General features: G+C 41.9%; 1 protein-coding gene across 4 annotated transcripts in view; it reads left to right on the top strand.

The window, feature by feature from the left end:
* Window positions 1–950: 950 nt before the first annotated feature.
* The window catches only part of GYG1 (glycogenin 1), a 36345-nt gene continuing 17884 nt past the window's right edge, over window positions 951–19411 (top strand). For 2 of the 4 annotated variants that reach the window (XM_033150411.1, XM_033150412.1), the window contains exons 1-5: window positions 951–1024; window positions 10998–11133; window positions 15066–15240; window positions 15768–15930; window positions 16351–16404. In XM_033150411.1, the coding sequence (XP_033006302.1) occupies window positions 1018–1024; window positions 10998–11133; window positions 15066–15240; window positions 15768–15930; window positions 16351–16404 (535 nt within the window). In that variant the 5' untranslated portion in view covers window positions 951–1017. The remainder of the gene's footprint in view (window positions 1025–10997; window positions 11134–15065; window positions 15241–15767; window positions 15931–16350; window positions 16405–19411) is intronic. The other 2 variants (XM_033150413.1, XM_033150414.1) reach the window with 1 other exon arrangement.

Raw genomic sequence — 19411 nt, forward strand, 5'->3', positions numbered from 1 at the left:
GACAGCAGTCACGAAATCAGAAGACGCCTGCTTCTTGGAAGAAAAGCAATGACAAACCTAGACAGCATCTTAAAAAGCAAAGACATCACCTTGCCGACAAAGGTCCGTATAGTTAAAGCTATGGTTTTCCCAGTAGTAATGTACGGAAGTGAGAGCTGGACCATAAAGAAGGCTGATCGCCGTAGAATTGATGCTTTTGAATTATGGTGCTGGAGGAGACTCTTGAGAGTCCCGTGGACTGCAAGAAGATCAAACCTATCCATTCTCAAGGAAATCGGCCCTGAGTGCTCACTAGAAGGATAGATCCTGAAGTTGAGGCTCCAGTACTTTGGCCACCTCATGAGAAGAGAAGAATCCCTAGAAAAGACCCTGATGTTGGGAAAGATGGAGGGCACAAGGAGAAGGGGACGACAGAGGATGAGATGGTTGGACAGTGTTCTCGAAGCTACTAACATGAGTGTGGCCAAACTGCGGGAGGCAGTGAATGATAGGCGTGCCTGGCGTGCTCTGGTCCATGGGGTCACGAAGAGTCGGACACGACTGAACGACTGAACAACAACAATTGTGAGAGGAAGATAAAACGTTTGTATAAGCTTCACCCGGGGCCAAAAAAACATCTGGCTACGGGTCTGCCTCAAGCGTTTGTCTTTAGCAGGGTACTCCAAAAAAGAAAAAAAGAAAAAGGCTGACGCTAGTTAGGCGAAGAGCTTCTCGCGCTACAGTTCTGCCTGAGCGAGGAGACGCTTCACCTGACGAACATCTGCCCGGCTTCCTCCGCGAGAGACAGGAGCGCGCCCGTCAGATTTTGAAGGTTGCGCGCTTCCGAGGACCATTCCGTCCACGTCACGCACGCTCCCTCCTCCTGTCCCTGCCCCCCTGTGGCCGTTCCCGCTTTGGTCATCCCTTGAAGCCCCGCCCCTTCTGCCGGGCCCCGCCTGCCCGTATATAAGGCGTGGGGCTGGCGACAGAGAGCGAAAGCAGCTGTATCTGCGAAGCGGGTCTCTGGACTGGAGCGCCATGGCAGGTAAGGCGCTTCCCCTGGAACGGGCTCGAGGCGCTTCCTTCCTCCTGCTTCTTCGCCGTCAGCCCCGGGGGGAGGCTCTCGCGGCCGCCCGGGCTTCATGCCCGGGGGCTTTCCCCGCCCCGTCGCCTCGGGCCAGGCGTTCCCTTCCAGCCCAGGGTGCCCGACGAGCAGCACCAGCCTCTTCCGCGTTGTGCGCGCTGACCGAGCCGGGAGGGCTCCTTCACTAGGGAGCGCAAGCGGCGCTTGGCGGCCCAGTCAGCGCGCGCGCGCTCGCTCGCTCTCCCACACACTCCGGGGAGACCCCAGCTGCTCCCTTTTGGTCATGGCGGCTCCTATTTTTAGGCTGGCTCGTGAACGGGGCTGGCGCGTGAGGTAGGGGGGCTCGAATGGCTGCGGACGCTTTGCCCTCCCTTGTTCTGGACGCCCTCCCCCCCCTCTCGCCGCTGCAGTGGCTGGTGGGCTCTGAATGGTAAAGGTCACCATGTGGAAAATTGATTCCTCTTCTTAATCATCTCTCCACCCCTCTCCAACCCCCATTCCCGCTCTAATTAGCAGGTGATAGTGGCTTCCCTCGTCCGTTTCTTGCTCATTCCAAGGAGGGGGAAAGAGAACCTCCTTGTTTGTATACCACCCCCCACAACATACACACAGACTTCCTTTACCACAGAGCGGGCCTGCTGCCTAACATTACTTTCTCTTTGTAGACTATTTGTCGTGCTTACGGTTGAAACCTATTGGTATCTGTCTCGGGTTGCAACTGATGCTGTTAACTAGCCAGAATGATCCCCAAACGGGTCAGATGTCTGTCTGGATCAGGTGCTGGCGAGTTGAAAGCTGATTCATTTGTCCGGGCTTCTGTGTAACCCGAAAGCTGGCTGCACTTTTAAAACAGGGGGAACTACTAATGGATACTTGCAAATGCAATCAATGGCTTTTGTAGCCCCCATCCTTAAAACCTGCATTGCAACTGTTCCTGTATCTTTCAATCTGTGGCCTGTTTGGGGTTTTTTAAAGGCCCCCCAAGTTGATAATGACTTGGAACACGCAGAGCAGCTTAATTTATCCGAATATTAGAAAAGTTGGCCCCTTGCAAATGGCAGTGGAGCCCAAGCATATGAGGAGTAGCAGGTAAATATTAGGTCAAGGTGATTTCTTCCTACATGCAATAACCACGTCCAGACAACTATGGGTGGATGCTAACCAGGTAGCTATACTTCCATTGGGGGCCCTTGTGAAAAAGACAGTTGCCTCTTCCCACCCCGTTTACTTTGATTGTATACCAATATTCAATTACATGCACTCCCTCCGAATATAAAATGTAGCATATATCTTTTCAGAATGCGTATAAATGCATATACTAATGCCTGAGTTTGGGGCCCTCAGTAGGCTCAGAGCCCTTGTGCACCACACGTCCTCCATGGCGACCACTGATGCCAATCCAATTCCAGCACGGTTTGGGATTATTGTGTTTCCTGGACTCGACTAACGCTCAACCGCAAACCGTTCCTTCTACGTTTCCTGTGGTTGCCTCAGGGATGGCAGAGCTAATTCCTCCTCCACAGAGGAGAAACACAATGGAAGACCTTGTGTAGATATGTGTGCACTCACTAAAGTTTAGCTGCTAAAGGGTCACATGTAGGTTCATTCTGCCATGGGCACCTTGTTTAGAGACTTAACAGCCATGGTTCTTATAAAACTATTGCTGCTGCCGCCGCCACTGCTCCACCCCAGATGACACTGAGAGGGAAGAGGAATCACTTCTGTCACTTCACATAAAAATTGTTGCGATGGATGGGCAGATAATGCAGTTTTATCAGAATGTACTGATTGTAGAGGTTCGCACTACTTAGGGGACAGTTCTTAAAATGGGGAAAGCCACTGATATTGGTAAGTGTTTGTTAAAGACAGGAATCACTGATGTGGTTTCCTGTTTCAGCTCTTTGTGCTTTTCAGAGTTTGGATGGGGTCTACTAAATCTGACTAAATTCAGATTCTCTTGCAAAAGTGGAGTGTGTGCATTTCCTCTGTGTGTCTTGGGACCACAGCATCCTGTCAAATGCAAATCCACCTATGGGTTAGGTTGAAATCCTAACACCTTGGAGTGACTTACTCAGTCTGCAATGTCCTCTGTCTTGAAAGTGATTATGCAGACAGACCTCAGGACTGCAGCACTCATTTAGCCTGGTTCTTTGTACCTTCTTTTTTTCTTGTCTCCCCAATGCCTGCTTTGTGTAACCTAGTAAAGAGAACTTGAACTCAAAAGCTCACTGCAATTTTGTCACTCAGGTGACATTTTGGTTGGTCCTAATGTATCGCCCAGTTCTTATGCGCAAAACAAAGCTATCTTTCCTTTTATAAGCAAAACATGACCCTAAATATGGCCTTTCTGCTTCCACCCATCTTGCTCAAACTTGTTGCCATTTATGGAAAATTGCTTTCTTTTTTTAAGCTCACTACCCTGATAAGAGTTATAATTGTAAGTAGCTTATTATGATGCCATGAACCTTGAACCTCATGGAGTATTCTATTCCATGTTTTCTTATATGTATGTATTGATGAGCTAATAATAATAATAGTAATATATTATTTGTACCCCAGCCACTCTGGGTGGCTTCCAGCACATATAAAAATGTAGTAAAACATTAAACCTTAAAAAGCTTCCCTTTACAGGGCTGTCTTTCAACAATCAGTTGAAACCATATCTCTTCAGATAGGAAGAGGGTGCTTCTGGCAAGTTTTCTTCTTCGAGAAAATCTTGCTGGGTTTGAAAGGACAGAACTGGCAGCAAAGCTACTTTAGATCTGCGTAATTTGGAGAAGCTGTTGGACAATGGTTTCTTCAAGTAATTTATAAGGAGTATGAAAGGGTTTGGTAGGGATGCCCAATTCAGAAATATAAGACTCTGTCAAGCATACAGCATCCTGCTTTCCATAGTACTGAGCTTGATGCCTTCCAGAAACTGAGAAGGGCATGAAAACAACAGCATTTTTGTACCACTGTCTCCAGCAGCTGGAATTCAGTAGCATACAGCTGCTGAATATGGATGTCCCTTTTAGTCATTACGTTGTCATCCTTTCCTGAATTTATCTCACCTCTTGTTAAATCCATCTAAGTTATTGTCCATTACCATATGTTATGGTAGCAAATCCATAAATCAGAGTTGGAGAAGTTGTTGCTCTCCAGGTGTTGTTGGACCACATCTCCTTCATCCATGACCTTCAACCATGCTGGCAAGGGCTGATTAGCTTGGAGTCCCAACAACATCTGGAGGACCACAGGTTCCTCATCCCTAATTTATATTGGTGCTTCCTTTTGCCTCTGTTAAACCTACTGCAGTCTGTGTGGCTAAGTGACCTTGAGTGCCAATACTTTTGACAGCTACTTTTTCCATACCATGCAATTATGTAAGTCTCTATTAAGTTCTCTTTGGTCACTTTAAAACAATAACAAAATAACACCCTAGGAATTCCTAAATCTTTTGCATTTCATCATAGGGGAGTCACTTCTGACCCTCTGTTCATCTAGACGGCTTTTTGTAAACCTCTTCCAGTTCTAAGGTGCCCCCCTTGTTTTACTGAGATGGAGCTATTGAAAATGCACTAAATAATCCAAATGTGACTATGCCACTGATGCACATGCAAAGGATTACAACAGTCGCAATTCCTTTTAGGAAAGGGACTGGAAATAATCTCTAGCATGGAATTTCTTTTTCCACATTGCTGCACAGAAAGTTGTTTTGATTGAGCTGCCCACCATGACCTCAAGACCTTTCTTGATTAGTCACTGTCAATTCAGACCCCAGCTATTCTCATTCAGCAGCTGTAGTCTTGATCAACTACTAGTCAGTCTTCCACTTGAATTTATCATATGAACCTGAGGTGTGAGGCTTTCCTTGCCCTAACTGTCTGATAGTTACCTATGTAGCCCTTCATAATATAGCCTGCCTGAAGACCTTGGGGTTAATGGGGATTTTGTTTTTATACATGTGTTCTAATATGAATGGTCAACAGCTTACTGAAGCATAAACCTTACCAGATATCTATTGTATACAGATCTACTGTATACACAAGATTTATTCACTTCCCAAACTCAAGCTTTAGGCATGCTAACATTCTCTTAAGAGTCAGGAATTAGAAGCACTGCTTGATAGGATTTTGACAGTATTGTTTCCTGCCCTTAAGCATATTCATCTTGGACTGGTAGAGACATACCTCTGAATCTTGTCTCTTCGTGTTACTCACATGTATTTCTGGGAAGCATAGCCCCAGCAGAAACACCTCAGTTTAGTTTCCCGAAAGAATACAGATGGCTGAATGTGGAATAACGCTTACAAATAACATGGTTCGCAATCTCTTTGTTCTATACCTGGTCAGAGGCCCTGTTCAGAGGAAATAATGGCTGCAGTTCAGAATGCAATGTAGCAAAACAGGGCCATATTGTATATGCCCCTCATCAGGTTTGTGTAAATTCTTTTCTGTTGTGTAGCATATTTCAAAATTGCCCCATAGTTTGGTAAGCCTGAGGCTTGAGTTACATGTGTTGATGGCAAAAGACATGCACATGCACTTGACAATTCACATTCTAGATTAAAGGTGCATCATTGCTTGAAAAGCAGCTAATATGTATGCAAGCAGGGTGTGGTTACTTGAAGGAAGGGCGCATTCAAAGCTGAGCATCCTGTGCGGCCTGTTCAAGCGTGTTATGTCGAGTGGTCACACCATGGACATGTTTTTAGTCTACTTTTCCCACAGCGGCTTGGCTTTAGAAATGCATGCATTGTACATCTACGAAGCAATGCCACCCTATAAGGTCTGTTCAGGGACCAATGTTTCCCAATAGTCCTTGATTTGATAGTTCATTTCTGAAGGTACTTGCCTCTAGCTGCAAGATGAAAAAGGTAGGGTAGCCCATTTTGCAACCCAAGACAAGTGAGCATTTTTTTAAACATACCTGTTCTGTCTTAAATATACTGGTGTAGAATGAAACCCAATTTGGAGGGAAGGCAATGATATGAAAATGCCTTGAACTCCAAAGGATGCCGCATCTTCCTATGTAAGGAAAATGCTGCTCTTAAGTTATATGCTAAAATCTGACCTTGGTCTTATACTTGTCTCTGTTAAATACCTTCTAGAGGATTGTGATTTGAGAACCTTTGCTCTTGACAAAACTCATGGAAGCTTATTATAATGCTACTTGCTATTATCCCAAGATAGGATTTCTAATTAAACATGAGTTCTCCAACTTGGACAAAACAGGAGAGCAGCCTCTGTGGTTCTGCTGAGGCTTTGTTCTGTAGTTGCCTCCTCAGCTCCCATCCAAGCCACCTGCTTTAGGTGCATCCTTGCTATGCCCAGAGTTACTGAAAAGTGACCCTACCCTTTGATGCAACTTAGAATTCCAGGCACAGTAATTGATCCAGGAGCACTCTTGCAAGCCTAATGATAAGGGGGTACTGAAATGAATCACTGATGACATCCCAGTGTTTCCTCTTCTCATCATGGAGCCAGCATGAGCTTTGGTTGTCTAGCCTTCAAATGTCTGTCATTGTGACCAAAGATCCTGGTATGTTTTGCACATCATGGTAAGCTCAACAATGAATTACTATGAATGAGCAAGTGTGCTGGTACCCAGAAAGAAAATTACATCCACTTCACTCCTCCCCTGGCGCTGCTTCTTCTTGCGTAGCTGGAGCTAAGCCATGGCTTGGCTTGGCTACTAAGACTCAAGATTTCTGGACTTGTACCTTTATTATCCAGCCCATCAGCTTTGTGTATGTTTTGCTTAGAAGCCCCCTCCCAAATAGCAAAGGAGAGAGAAGACTTGATTAACTTTGTGTGACGTTCCTAGGATTGTGATGAGCAGCTAACTTGGTACTCATGACATCTCAGGAACAAGCAGAGCTACTCAAAGTACTGTAGTTACATTGTCAATACCTTCCAAACAACAGTATCAAAGACTACAGAAAACTCTTCACAGAAGGAATGAGGGTACAATTGCGCTTAGGAAGAATTCAGTAATCAAAACCACAAATGATGTATGTGCTGAACTTGAGCTCAGATTCGCAGTAGCTCAAGAACATTATCCAGGTGTGCTTACAGGCACTTGGTAGCCACAGCCATTATACTCTGACTGAGAAAGTTGGAGTCAGGGCAGTAGCTGGTTGGTAACTGGCATACGTGTTAAAGCTGTTTTCTTTCTTAACATGGGTTTTTGAGGCCGGATGTCACTGAGCCTTGCATGAACTTAACAACCATGGATGTAGCGTTACTTGATTTTTCTAGCAGCCAGGATAAATATGGGCAACTTTCAGATTGAGCTCATACTCAAGGACAGGTGGGACTGTTAGCAGTGGCAGTAGGCCAGTCATGAGTGCTTGGGGTAGGACTGGGGAACCTGTTGTCATTCAGAAGTTCTTGGACTCCAACTCCCACCAGCCTTTTCCAGCATGGCCAATGGTCAGGGATGGGAATTTGAGTCTAATAACATCTTGAGGACCGCAGGCTCTCCATCCCTGGTGTAATGCCACAAAACTCTGGCTAGGTATTAAAGCTGAAAGGACAAGAATTGCATCACCAAGAGAAACAGTGCCAATTACGAAGGACTATCATTTCTGTGTTTAAGCATCCTACCTCCACTCTAGATGCTACTGCATGCACTTCAAACATTGCCAAGATTGCATGTATCATCTGCAGCACTCTATTCCTTTGTTTACAGGTGGTATATAAGTTTTTGAAATAAAACTAAAAACATGTTTGTAATAATAAATCACTCCAGTGTACCATAGCTCAGTCTCCAGGTGGCTGAACTTGAGCCTCCAGGCATAGCACTGCACAGAATAGCTCTTCTAGATGCATATGAAACATAACTGGTAATTATCTTCACCATGGTATTAACCATTTAACTTTAGCCTAGCCAAATATTTGAGGCAACAACATTGATTATTAAAAAAATGTAATTTGAGATTGTGTAATTAATAACCATAATTAGCCCTCCATTATACAGCCTATTAGGCTTAGATTGAAAATTATTAGCTTATGTTTCATTGAAAGATTTGACTTCATGTAGCATTCCTAGGTCTAGGAAATTCATGATGCCTATGGCTGATTACCAAAGTGTGAACCGCCTTCACTGAAGCTGATGCAACTTGAAGTGTGAGAGATTGTCATAATGCTCCTAGCTCAATAGCAAAATTACACATTCATACATGTCAGATTTCTTATCCATTAGACCTTACCTAAATCTAACATTTCTGTTCATTGGTACTGGGAAGCTTCGGCTGGGACATTGTGTCTCTTTATAATTTGGGCCTGACTAGTCTTAAGGGTTGTTTGTTTCTCTTTTTCTTGAAATGAAACTAGTTTAATTCTAGAAGCAAATACATATTTGCAGATTTTCCTTCAGAGGGAGGACAACCCTGTCTGGATCAAGTATGCTTCTCAGTTCCTAGACCCAAAGCCATTCTCCCATGGAGCCCACTCACTTTACCAGGATTCAGTGTCAGTTTGATGGCCCTCATCCAGTCCCTCCCAGCATCCATACCATGGTCCATGGATGCACCTGATTTAGATTTTGTAGAGCTGGTTGTTAGCAGTGAACTGATGACCTAGTGCTCCAAATTGCCCGATGGTTCCTCTTGGTGGTTTCAAATAGGTGTTGAAAAGCATTGAGTACAAAATAGTGTCATGTGGCTCCCCACAGCATGATTAGCACTTAGCAGAGCAACAGCCACCCAATGCTGTTCTCTGGGAATTATCTCTCAGCTTGGAACAAAACCATTGCAACCCTTTGCCTCCAACTCGTCCTCTCAGAATAAAGACAACCATTAGGTCTGATTCAGTTCCAAATCTGGGCCTGAACCCAGACTGGAATGGGTCTAGATTGTCAACCTTTTGGGCACATTTGCAAACCAGAGAAATTGATGTGGGCAAGAGCTTCTAAAGCTTTAAATACTCAAGTCACAGCTATAGATCTTTAGACTCTGAAATACCTCCAGACTACATCAGTCTGCCTGCATCCAGCTAAATGGAATATTATACAGGACCATAAAGGCAGTTGCACTGCTCTCCTTTACTTAAGCAGGAAGTACTATACATTCAAGAAAATTAGTACAGCTCAGTTTGTCTTCCGTTAGCTATTCTGGTGTGACTTACACAATCTGAATTGCTACACAGGTTTCCTAGTAATCATGCAGACTTAAGGGTTCCCCTTTTGCAGACAGAATTTAAGCTGGTTTGTCACAAGCTGCAAAGATTTCAATTAAAAACATTGCTATGCATTTAAACCCAGTGTTTCACAAGCAGAATTCATTTCAGCCACTGGGACTTCGTATTTCTTCTCCACCCCTGTGCAGGCCCGCATGTGCCCCCAAAATCTGTTGCTGGAGGTTGGGGGGGCAAACACATTTTTGGGGGGTGCATTGAGGGCTTCAGGGGTGAGCTATTGTCCATTCCACTTGTGCATGGGCAACACAGGATACAACCCAGTAGCTTAAAGAGTAGGTGTGTATCTATTAACATACTGGTATGAAAACTGATTTGTTCCTCAGTTCAAGGCTCTATCTTATAGTCTGGTCCTATAGCAGCCCAAATTTTAATTTTTTAAATAACATTTTATTGGTTTTCCAAAAAAACAACACAATAATACAAAATTAAAACAAATTGACTTCCTTCTAATCCCTTCCTTGGTTTTATTATTTCTCAAGATACTGCATGTCCATAATTAAGTTTGTATCATATTTAAATCACCGATTATCCATCCATAATAAAAATTACAAGTAATCTTAAAACCTTGCTAATGTATTAACCTGTGTACATTGCTTCTGTATACATGCAATAAAGTTTTTCCATTCTTCCTTAAATTCATTATCATCTCTTCCTCTTAATTTCATTGTCTATTTTGCTATTTATGCATATTCCATTAGTTTAACTTGCCAACAGCCCAAATTGTTACAGTAAAGGTGGTGAAGAGAGGTTGTTCAGCTGGTATACAGAGAACTCTAAGCAGTGTGGTTAGTAGCAGTAGTAGTTTAAAAATTGAAATTTGGACCCGCTTAATAGGCAAAGTGTTCCAGCTTCCACAGCCAGAACTTTAAACATACTCCGTGTAAGATGTAAATATTTAAAACTTTGGCACCACACTGTGCAGATTGTAACAGCAATTGAACACTGAATGAGGATGAATAGCTAAAACTGCTAAAAAGATGGAATGTCAGCTATTGCCCAACTGAGACTGTAGAGAACGGTGATTTATTGCTGGGACGAAGTTACTAAGTTCATGCTATGCTCAAGCATAAGAATTCATCCTTTAATAAGTAGGAATATTATTCTACATATTCCACCTTGCACGACTCTAGTGATTAATACGTGTTTTCTAATTTGTGGTCAAATGGTGTAAATGAAAACACCAGGTGCATTTAACAAAGGCTGGTAACAACTAGAACTCTGTACGTTACAAGTCTGCAAACTGAGCTGCTAGAAGTCTGTGGAGGATCTAGTTAATTTGTGCCTTCTTTGTTGCAAAAGAATTCAAATAATGCACACTAAAGGAATATTATTGGCAAACGGGTTAACTTCCACTCACTGTGTGGGATACGTCCCATGAACTCCCATATCCTAAATGTCCAAGCTGAACATTAGTATATAAATTAATGGAATGAAAGCGTCTTGCATTATGCATGTGAAATAAAGTTAACTTAAAAGCCTTGCTGGAACAGACGAGGGTATGTCCCATAGTCTGTTCCCACATGGCCAGGCTGATGCTTCTGTGGAGCCCACATGCAGGAGGATGAAGGAACCAGCCCTCCCCGTTGTCTTCCGGAAACCATTATTTAGATACATGCTGCTCCTGAGATTTGGAGGTTTCAGTTAGTCTGAGAATGAGATCCCATGTACTGAACTTACTAAGAACATATGAAGAACCCTAACTCCTCCAGTACTTGCTACTAATGTGACTTAATGTGTTTTTTCTCCTTAAGACCAGTCTTTTGTGACACTAGCCACAAACGATTCATATGTGAAAGGAGCACTTGTACTGGGGTCCTCACTGCGAAACCACAGAACAACAAAGAAGTTGACGGTACTGATCACTCCCCATGTCTCGGATCCCATGAGGTAAGGTGTATAACATACGATACTTGACTAGTCAAGCCACTAAAATAAGAAGTTTGGGTCAGTCTATGCCTACTAGAGGGAAACTGAACTAGGTGAACTCTCTTTAGTGTCGGGGTTTGGGTGCTGGAGCTCCTCGTGCACGGCCTTGGATTGGTTATGCACGAGGTACCAGTTGCGGGGAAAGTGGCCAGCGTTCCGCGTGCTTTTGAGCACGGTCGCCGGCCAAGCCTCACAGTCTGAAGGATGTTGAGTAAGCCAATTGACGACTCCGATGAAGTGTGAGTTCCTAATTGCCTTCTTTAATGAACAGTTGCCTCGTGAAATAAAATATATACCCTGACTCTGAATAGGCGGACCAATTTACTGAAAATTAAAAATTTTACTTTACTCCCCCCTTTAACCCCAAAGGAAGACAGACACCGGTTGTATCTTTAGTGGCTTCGGCAGAACCCGCATAGGCTCGTCCCCTTAGCTAAGTTCTCCTAAGCTTAAAGTCCCTGCGCGCCCGATCTTCCGCGAGGCTAACTAAATAAACTAAAACCGAAATATCTTCCGCGGGCCTAACCCTAGGCTAACCTAAAAGAAAACCTAACTAAACTAAAACCGAATGATCTTCCGCGATCTAACTCTAACTAAAGAAAAACCCATCCAGCCCGCTCCTAGTCCCTTAAACTAAACTTGACTTCAACTAAAACCCAACTAAAAGAACATGAACGAAATCCTCTGCCTAAGCGGGGTGCCTCTGCCTTTTATTAGGGAACAAACGTGACATCATCATTAGTACTTTAACCAATAAAATCACTGTTGCTGCCCTCCAAAAAGGCGGGAAGCAAGTTTAACGCTCATTAACAACTTTGAACATGACCGGATCTACAAAATAAAGGCGGATTAATCTCATAAGTGAACCACACTATTCATTCATGCTTTCACTTTCGCTTTTACGCGCAATTATACCAAAAGTAGACCTCGAAAAACTTATAAAATAACCAAATAAATATGAATCCATGGCGGATCCGTGAAACGTATTCCGACACTTTAGGAGCATTTTTTTTGGCTGATTTTATTTTAGCTAGACAAATGGAAATATCTGTTAACACGGTAGTATCCTTTACAATTTCTTTACTGAAAGGAAACAAAACGGATGTGACTTATTTCTCCCTCCCCAATAAAATCCCTATTAATTCTAATTGGGGAGAACAATTCCCATTCAAGTAAGAAAACTGAAGCTGTGCTGAGATAATTTACTCCACCCCCCCACCAGCAGTTAAACAGTAATGCCAATCTTCATGGCTTGTTTCTCCTAGGCATTTCCTTCTAAAGGTATTGCTACCACCAATAACAGTCCATCCTGTTTCTTCATTCTGGTGTAAGGGAGCCACTGTATAGTGGGAGAGGACTGCCTAGAAATTGATTATAATCAAGTGGATTTGTAGCCTGGTGTTGGCACTAGTTTCCCCTCACAACTGGAGGACCAGTGTGCTTCTGATCATGTAGTCCAAAAGAAATAATGCATGTACAGATGTCTGCTTCACAAGATCTACTCAGTCTGCCCATGGAAATTGGAAAAAACTGTAATACAAAGACCTAAGCAATTGTTGGATCTCCAGGTACAGGATGGAACAGAAAGGAGATAACTAATAAAACACTATTTGATCTCTTGGGGGATCAGGATTGTATATGGAAAATCTAGTTAAAAGCAATGATTTGATTAATTGAACTGCATCCTCTTCCTGTGAAAACTAGTAGTCCAACTTCTAAACGGTATGCCAAACATGAAAGAAACCTGAAAGCACAGCAATTGTCACAACTGGATTGCTTTACCTACATATGAATTATTTCCACTATCTGTGGCCTGAACTGGTGCACCAAAATTGCATGTCATAGGAGCTGTAGTTCCTTAGTTAAAATGTGATGCCAAGTGCATGAAACATCATACTTAACTTAGTTAACTTAAAAAGCCTTGCTGGAGCATTTCTTTTTCTAGAGTTTAAAAATGGTTTAAACTCTGGAAATTTGGTCTACCATTCACCTGGGAAGGACTTAGTTACTGCAGCAGAAGCTGCTGAGGAAAAGAGTGGTGGAGACAGAAATTGGAAAAATTGAAAGCTGTTGGACGCTGCAACAAAGGGAACGAAAAGAGGCCCATCACGGGAGTTGGCAGCTGACCTTAGGGATGCAATTTGATAAGTATTGTCTTGGCTAAGGAAAATCTATTTTTAATTTGGACTGTAAAATTACTTCATTTCTAAAAGAATTTCCTCAAACCATTCAGACATTTTGCTTTATAAAACTTTACAGCATATTTGGGCAAAAGATTCCTGCATTGCAGTATCCTCATGGTCCTTTCCAACTCTACAATTCTATGATTCTGTTTTGTTTGGGGGGGGGGGGATTGATCAGAGGCTGTGCAATTGACCCCATGCCTTAAGTGCCATGTCGCTCTACTTGGTATTGAGAGTTGGTTGGGCTGGTTAAAGGGCTGTTTAGTAGACTGGCATGAGTTCGGCCAAACTGCGGGAGGCAGTGGAGGATAGGGGTGCCTGGCGTGCTCTGGTCCATGGGGTCACGAAGAGTCGGACACGACTGAACGACTGAACAACAACAGTAGAGACAAAGAAAAATAATATCCACTTGGTGGCAGTGATGAAGTTAACAAGTGGGGACTGGTTTAGCTGGCTGCCTGGCTTGTCTCCCTCCTCTCCCACAGTGCAAGTTACAACCTGTACACACTATCCCAAGTGATAATATCCCACACTGCAGCTCCTCCACACACCAGTACCACTCCTCCTAGAAGCTGGGGTAATACCAGCGTGGGGAGGGATTACGACAATAATCATCTTCTCTGTGGTCTGAGGATTCTGAAACTACTTTTGTAGTGAGGAAAAGAGCAGCAGAAGGTAACGTGAAAAACATCCCCAATATGCTACTGCTTGCAGTATTACTTTTTTATAAGCTCTGAATTTGAAGAAGCAATTTAAGCATCTGACATCAAAGAACTACAAAACCAGGCCTTGTCTTGATTGGTCTTCAATTACAGTTTTTGGCGAAGAGGTCCCCTATCTTACCCAAAGTTGACTCTGCACAGTAGAAATACAAATGTTCAGATACTGTCTCAATACTCTTCAAATGTAGTTGTAGAATGCTTTCCTGTTTATTAATGGCATAGTTGCTTCTGCATTTAATCCTTTTGTGTGTGTAGCAGTTGATCACTCAATATATTTGTCATGTTTTAGTAGCTGCTTTTTACATGCAAAATAAATGGTGTGTTTACTATGCATACATAATTTTAAAAAGTGTTACATAAGCATTTCCATAAAACCTAATCTTTAAAAGTCCCTTTCTAAAATGTCATAGAGGGAACTGGAGGAATTACACAAATTGTAAGTGCACTGCAGCAAGGTCCATTGTGTCCAAACGAAACAATTGTTGCTACAACATAATGGCGCAGAATCAAAATATCGTAGGAGCTTCATTATTAAATTTTATTGGTGTTCAGACAGTGCTGACGTAAAGTGTATTCTGTAACCAAATTGGATATTGTATGAATATCTCAGCTGCTGTCCAGAAGTCTTTGCACAGTTTCTAAAAGCTCCTTCCTCAGCTCCTGCAGCTTAAAATAGCCAGCTGTCTTATCAAGTGTGTTCCTAGAAGTTTCAGTCCCATATGTCTGTGTGGGTTTATGCAGGTTCTGTACATGCTAACAGTCCTTCCATGCTACTAATTCATGGCCTTTCAAGAGCATTACCTGAAGGTGTGCTCTTTAGAAAGTTGCCACATGGCTAGGCAAATTCCTGAAGATGTGTTCTTGAGCGGAAATGGAATGAAGCAAGGTGCTTTCTCAAAAGATCTGTGGGGAGGTGGGAGTTAATACGGTCGAGAGCAAGCTAGAGGCACTGAACACTGATGTAAATTATGACCATTCGTTTCAATAGGAAAGTATTGGAAAAAGTTTTCGATGAAGTAAAGCCAGTGGATGTCTTGGACAGCGGTGACTCAGCCCATCTTGCACTGTTGAAAAGGCCTGAGCTTGGTGTTACATTGACAAAACTCCATTGCTGGGAACTAATACAGTACTCAAAATGCGTTTTCATGGATGCAGACACAATGGTATGTGCTACTTGTTTAAGAACACATTTGTTTGCTGGATCTCTTAAAGTTTCAGGTGGATATTTTTGCAGCAACTTAAGTCGTATGTGTATTATTAAAACGTTGTTTTGCCATGCATGACTTGAGACCTGTGTGCTCGCCAGCATGCTGCAAGAGAAGCTAAACTTAACCCACAGCGTTGAATGCACCCAGCTGCTTTGTGCCAGCAGCATCTCCTTCCTCTGCCAGTATATGGGCAGTGATGTCATCCTAAGAATGGAAGCAGCCTGCACAGAATCCCAGAAGTGTCTTCATTGTCTAGAAAACAGTTTCCCCTCAACACTGTAAAGCTTGGGCAAGTAAGGCAACATGGCAGAAGTTCTTGGGAGATTGACTGCACAGAGTGAAATGTACTTTCCCCCAGGGGAAAACCATCTCCAGGTAGCAAGTCTTAAACTGTGCAGTACTCTGAGAAAGGGGACTTATATCATTGCATTCACGGCTGGAATACTAAATTTGTACCCCCCAAACTTCTTCCTGTCTGCTAGGTTTTGTCAAATATTGATGAGCTTTTTGAAAGAGAAGAGCTTTCTGCAGCACCAGATCCAGGCTGGCCAGACTGTTTCAATTCAGGAGTTTTTGTCTATCGGCCTTCCATTGAAACATTCGATCAACTGTTACAACTTGCCACAGAGAAAGGCAGCTTTGATGGTATGTGCCTAACTGGTTCTGAGCAGTTTTGGGAAGAGCAATTTTTTTTTTTAAAAAAAAAAATACTTTGAGGATGTTGTACTGTGACTCAAAAAACAAAACGAAAAAACAACCACCACTATGTAGGAAATATTTAATGCTTGAACGACTGTGCTTTTTGGAAGCTTTCTATAGATTGGGGTTTTAGTTCAATGGATGTATGAAACATTAATAAGATTTCCTTAAATTGACTGAAGTGCAGTCAGAGGGAAGTAGGTAATCTGTCGATAAATCGGATGTCTGTATTTGATTGAAATAACTACAAGGAGAGAGTCTTTTAAAGCTTCAGATTTTTCCTTTAACTGCCAAGAGCTTTCATATATCTGATAGTGGGTCTTGTGGTTCTGTTCCATGTAAAACCATTGCTGCTTTATTTCCTAGTTCTGCCAGCTTTCTTACCGGACATGGAACCCGAGTTATGGCGTGGGCCAACAAGTAAATAATTAAAACAGGCGAATTTATATTTTAAAGCATGGCTACTTTTGGATGGCTTTAGCTTATAAAAAGTCAGTCGCTCAGTAGTTCAATAGGAAGTGTTGCAGATGCTTTGGAGAACAGAAGTAGAAGGGAAATCTCACTGGTTGCTCCTTTGCTGTGGAAGTGCCATTATATATCTGCTGGGAGAATGGACTAGTCACGGGGAACCCTATTTTGACCATCGCAGAACAGTGTGGAAAAACCAGTTCCAAAACTAGACCAAAACTAGCATGTAGAGAGTTGGGAGTGCCATAATGCCTTTTGCATAATGCACCCATATCAGGAAGTGGGGTACCACATTTTCTTTTTTTTTTATAAGATTTTATTATTTTCTATTAAGACAAAGGAAAAACATAGCATAAACAACAACATTAACAATACAAAAATACAATGCATAAGCACAACACAAAAACACAATCCAACAATCACAATAAAAAGAAACATATACAAACCTATAAACTAACACTTATCCTCTTACTTCTCTTGTTACTATCTTCTCTATTTTGGGGGACTTCCCCCATTCCCTCCACTGTCTTCAAAATCATTTATATCTTCTAGGTAGCTTTGTATCTTGTTCTATTCACATTTACTCAATTTTTAATGCGCTTTACTTTACTTAATCATATCTTAACTTAAACACCAAATCTTAACACATTTTCTGACAATTAGATCTTTCACACCAAAAAATCTTAATAACAATTTTATCTAACATATACCTGCTAAAGCCGCTATTCTATTTGATTCTGCTCAAATATTCAATTTCACTGATTTAACTAAATAGTCTTTAAATTTCTTCCAATCTCGTGACACCTTCTCCTCCCTCTGGTCCCGGATTCTGGCGGTCAGTTCTGCGAGTTCCATATATTCCATCATCTTCATCTGCCATTCTTCCACCGTTGGTATCTCTTCGCCTTTCCATGTTCTTGCCAATAAGATTCTAGCTGCTGTTGTGGCATACATAAAAAACACTCTATCCTGACTGGGTATCTCTTCATTAGTTATGCTCAGAAGGAATGCCTCTGGTTTCTTACAAAAGGTAACCTTCATTACCTTCTTGAGTTCATTATAAATCTTATCCCAGAAAGCACTCACCGCTGGGCACAACCACCACATATGAAAAAAGGTACCTTTCGCATGTTTACATTTCCAACATACATCTGACATTTTGGTATTCATCCTAGCTATTTTAACTGGTGTCAAATACCATCTGTAAACCATTTTCATTATGTTTTCTCTTAAACTATGACAAGCCGTAAATTTAATACCTTTTTGCCACAATCCCTCCCAGTCATCCATCATAATATTATGTCCTATATCTTTCGCCCAACTTATCATTGACGATTTAACCAGTTCATCTTTCGTATGCCACTCTAGCAATAGATTATACATTTTGGAAAGGTTTTTAAAGTTCGATTCTATCAATTCTGTTTCCAGTTTTGATTTTTCTACTTGAAAACCAACTTTTTTGTCCATTTTAAATGTTTCATGTACCTGATGATAATGCAACCAGTCGGGGACCTGACTTTTCACTTGGTCGTAGCTTTTTAACTTAAAAGAGTCCCCTTCCTGCTGCAATATGTCCATATATCTTAACCAATTTGCAGACATATTCGGTCTCTTATAGGCTTTGGCCTCCACTGGAGAGATCCATCTAGGGGTCTTTCTCTCTAACAAGTCTTTATATCTAATCCAGACCTGGTACAAGGATTTTCTGACTATGTGAGACTTAAAAGTTCTGTGGATCTTAGCCTTGTCATACCAAAGGTATGCATGCCAACCGAACATATTATCATATCCTTCCAAGTCCAATACATCAACATTCTCTAGTTTGAACCAGTCCTTTAACCAGCAAAAGGCCGCTGCTTCAAAATAAAGTCTTAAGTCCGGCAGGGCAAAGCCTCCTCTCTCTTTAGAGTCTGTTAAAATCTTAAACTTGATTCTTGGCTTTTTGCCCTGCCATATAAACCTTGATAAGTCCTTTTGCCATTTCTTAAAACAATCCAGTTTGTCCAAAATTGGTATGGCTTGGAATAAAAACAGCATCCTTGGTAGGACATTCATTTTTATCACGGCAATTCTTCCCATTAACGACAATTTCAATCTTGTCCATATCTCCATGTCTTTCTTTATTTCCATCCACAGTTTTTCGTAGTTGTCCTTGTACAGGTTCAGATTCTTGGTTGTGAGATTGATACCTAGATATTTTACTGTTTTGACAAAATTGAGGCCAGTGCCTTCCTGTATTCTTTGAATTTGTTCTGCACTCATATTTTTTCCTAAAACTTTGGTTTTCTGCTTGTTTAATTTGAAACCAGCTACAAGTCCAAATTGTTCAATTATTTCCAAGGCTCTGGGGACACTGCTTTCCGGTTCCTGCAGGGATAACATCAAATCGTCTGCGAAGGCGCGTAGTTTGTATTCCTTCTCTCCCACACGAATTCCTTTTATCTGTTTGTCCTTTCGTATCATATTTAGGAGGACTTCCAGGACCGTAATAAAAAGTAAAGGGGAGATAGGGCACCCTTGTCTAGTTCCCTTTTCAACTTCAAACTCCTCCGATATCACACTGTTTACTATTACTTTAGCTTTTTGTTCTGTATAAATGGCCTTAATGCCATTCAAGAATTTTTCACCAACTCCCATCCTTTCCAAATTCTTTTTCATAAATGTCCAAGAAACTTTATCAAATGCTTTCTCTGCATCAACAAACAATAGTGCCGCATCTGTATTTATGTTTCTCTCCAATTTTTCTAAAATGTCCACAATAATTCTCGTATTATTACTAATTTGTCTACCTGGCAAGAAACCTGCTTGGTCTCTATGTATGTAATCTTTCAACACTCTTTTCAGCCTTGTAGCCAATACATTTGCAAAAATTTTATAATCCACATTCAAAAGGGATATTGGACGATAATTTTTCATTTGAGTCTTATCAGTATCTAGTTTTGGAATCAGTGTGATAAAG

The sequence above is a fragment of the Lacerta agilis genome, chromosome 5 (assembly GCF_009819535.1).
Source record: "Lacerta agilis isolate rLacAgi1 chromosome 5, rLacAgi1.pri, whole genome shotgun sequence".
Taxonomy (NCBI): Eukaryota; Metazoa; Chordata; class Lepidosauria; order Squamata; family Lacertidae; genus Lacerta; species Lacerta agilis.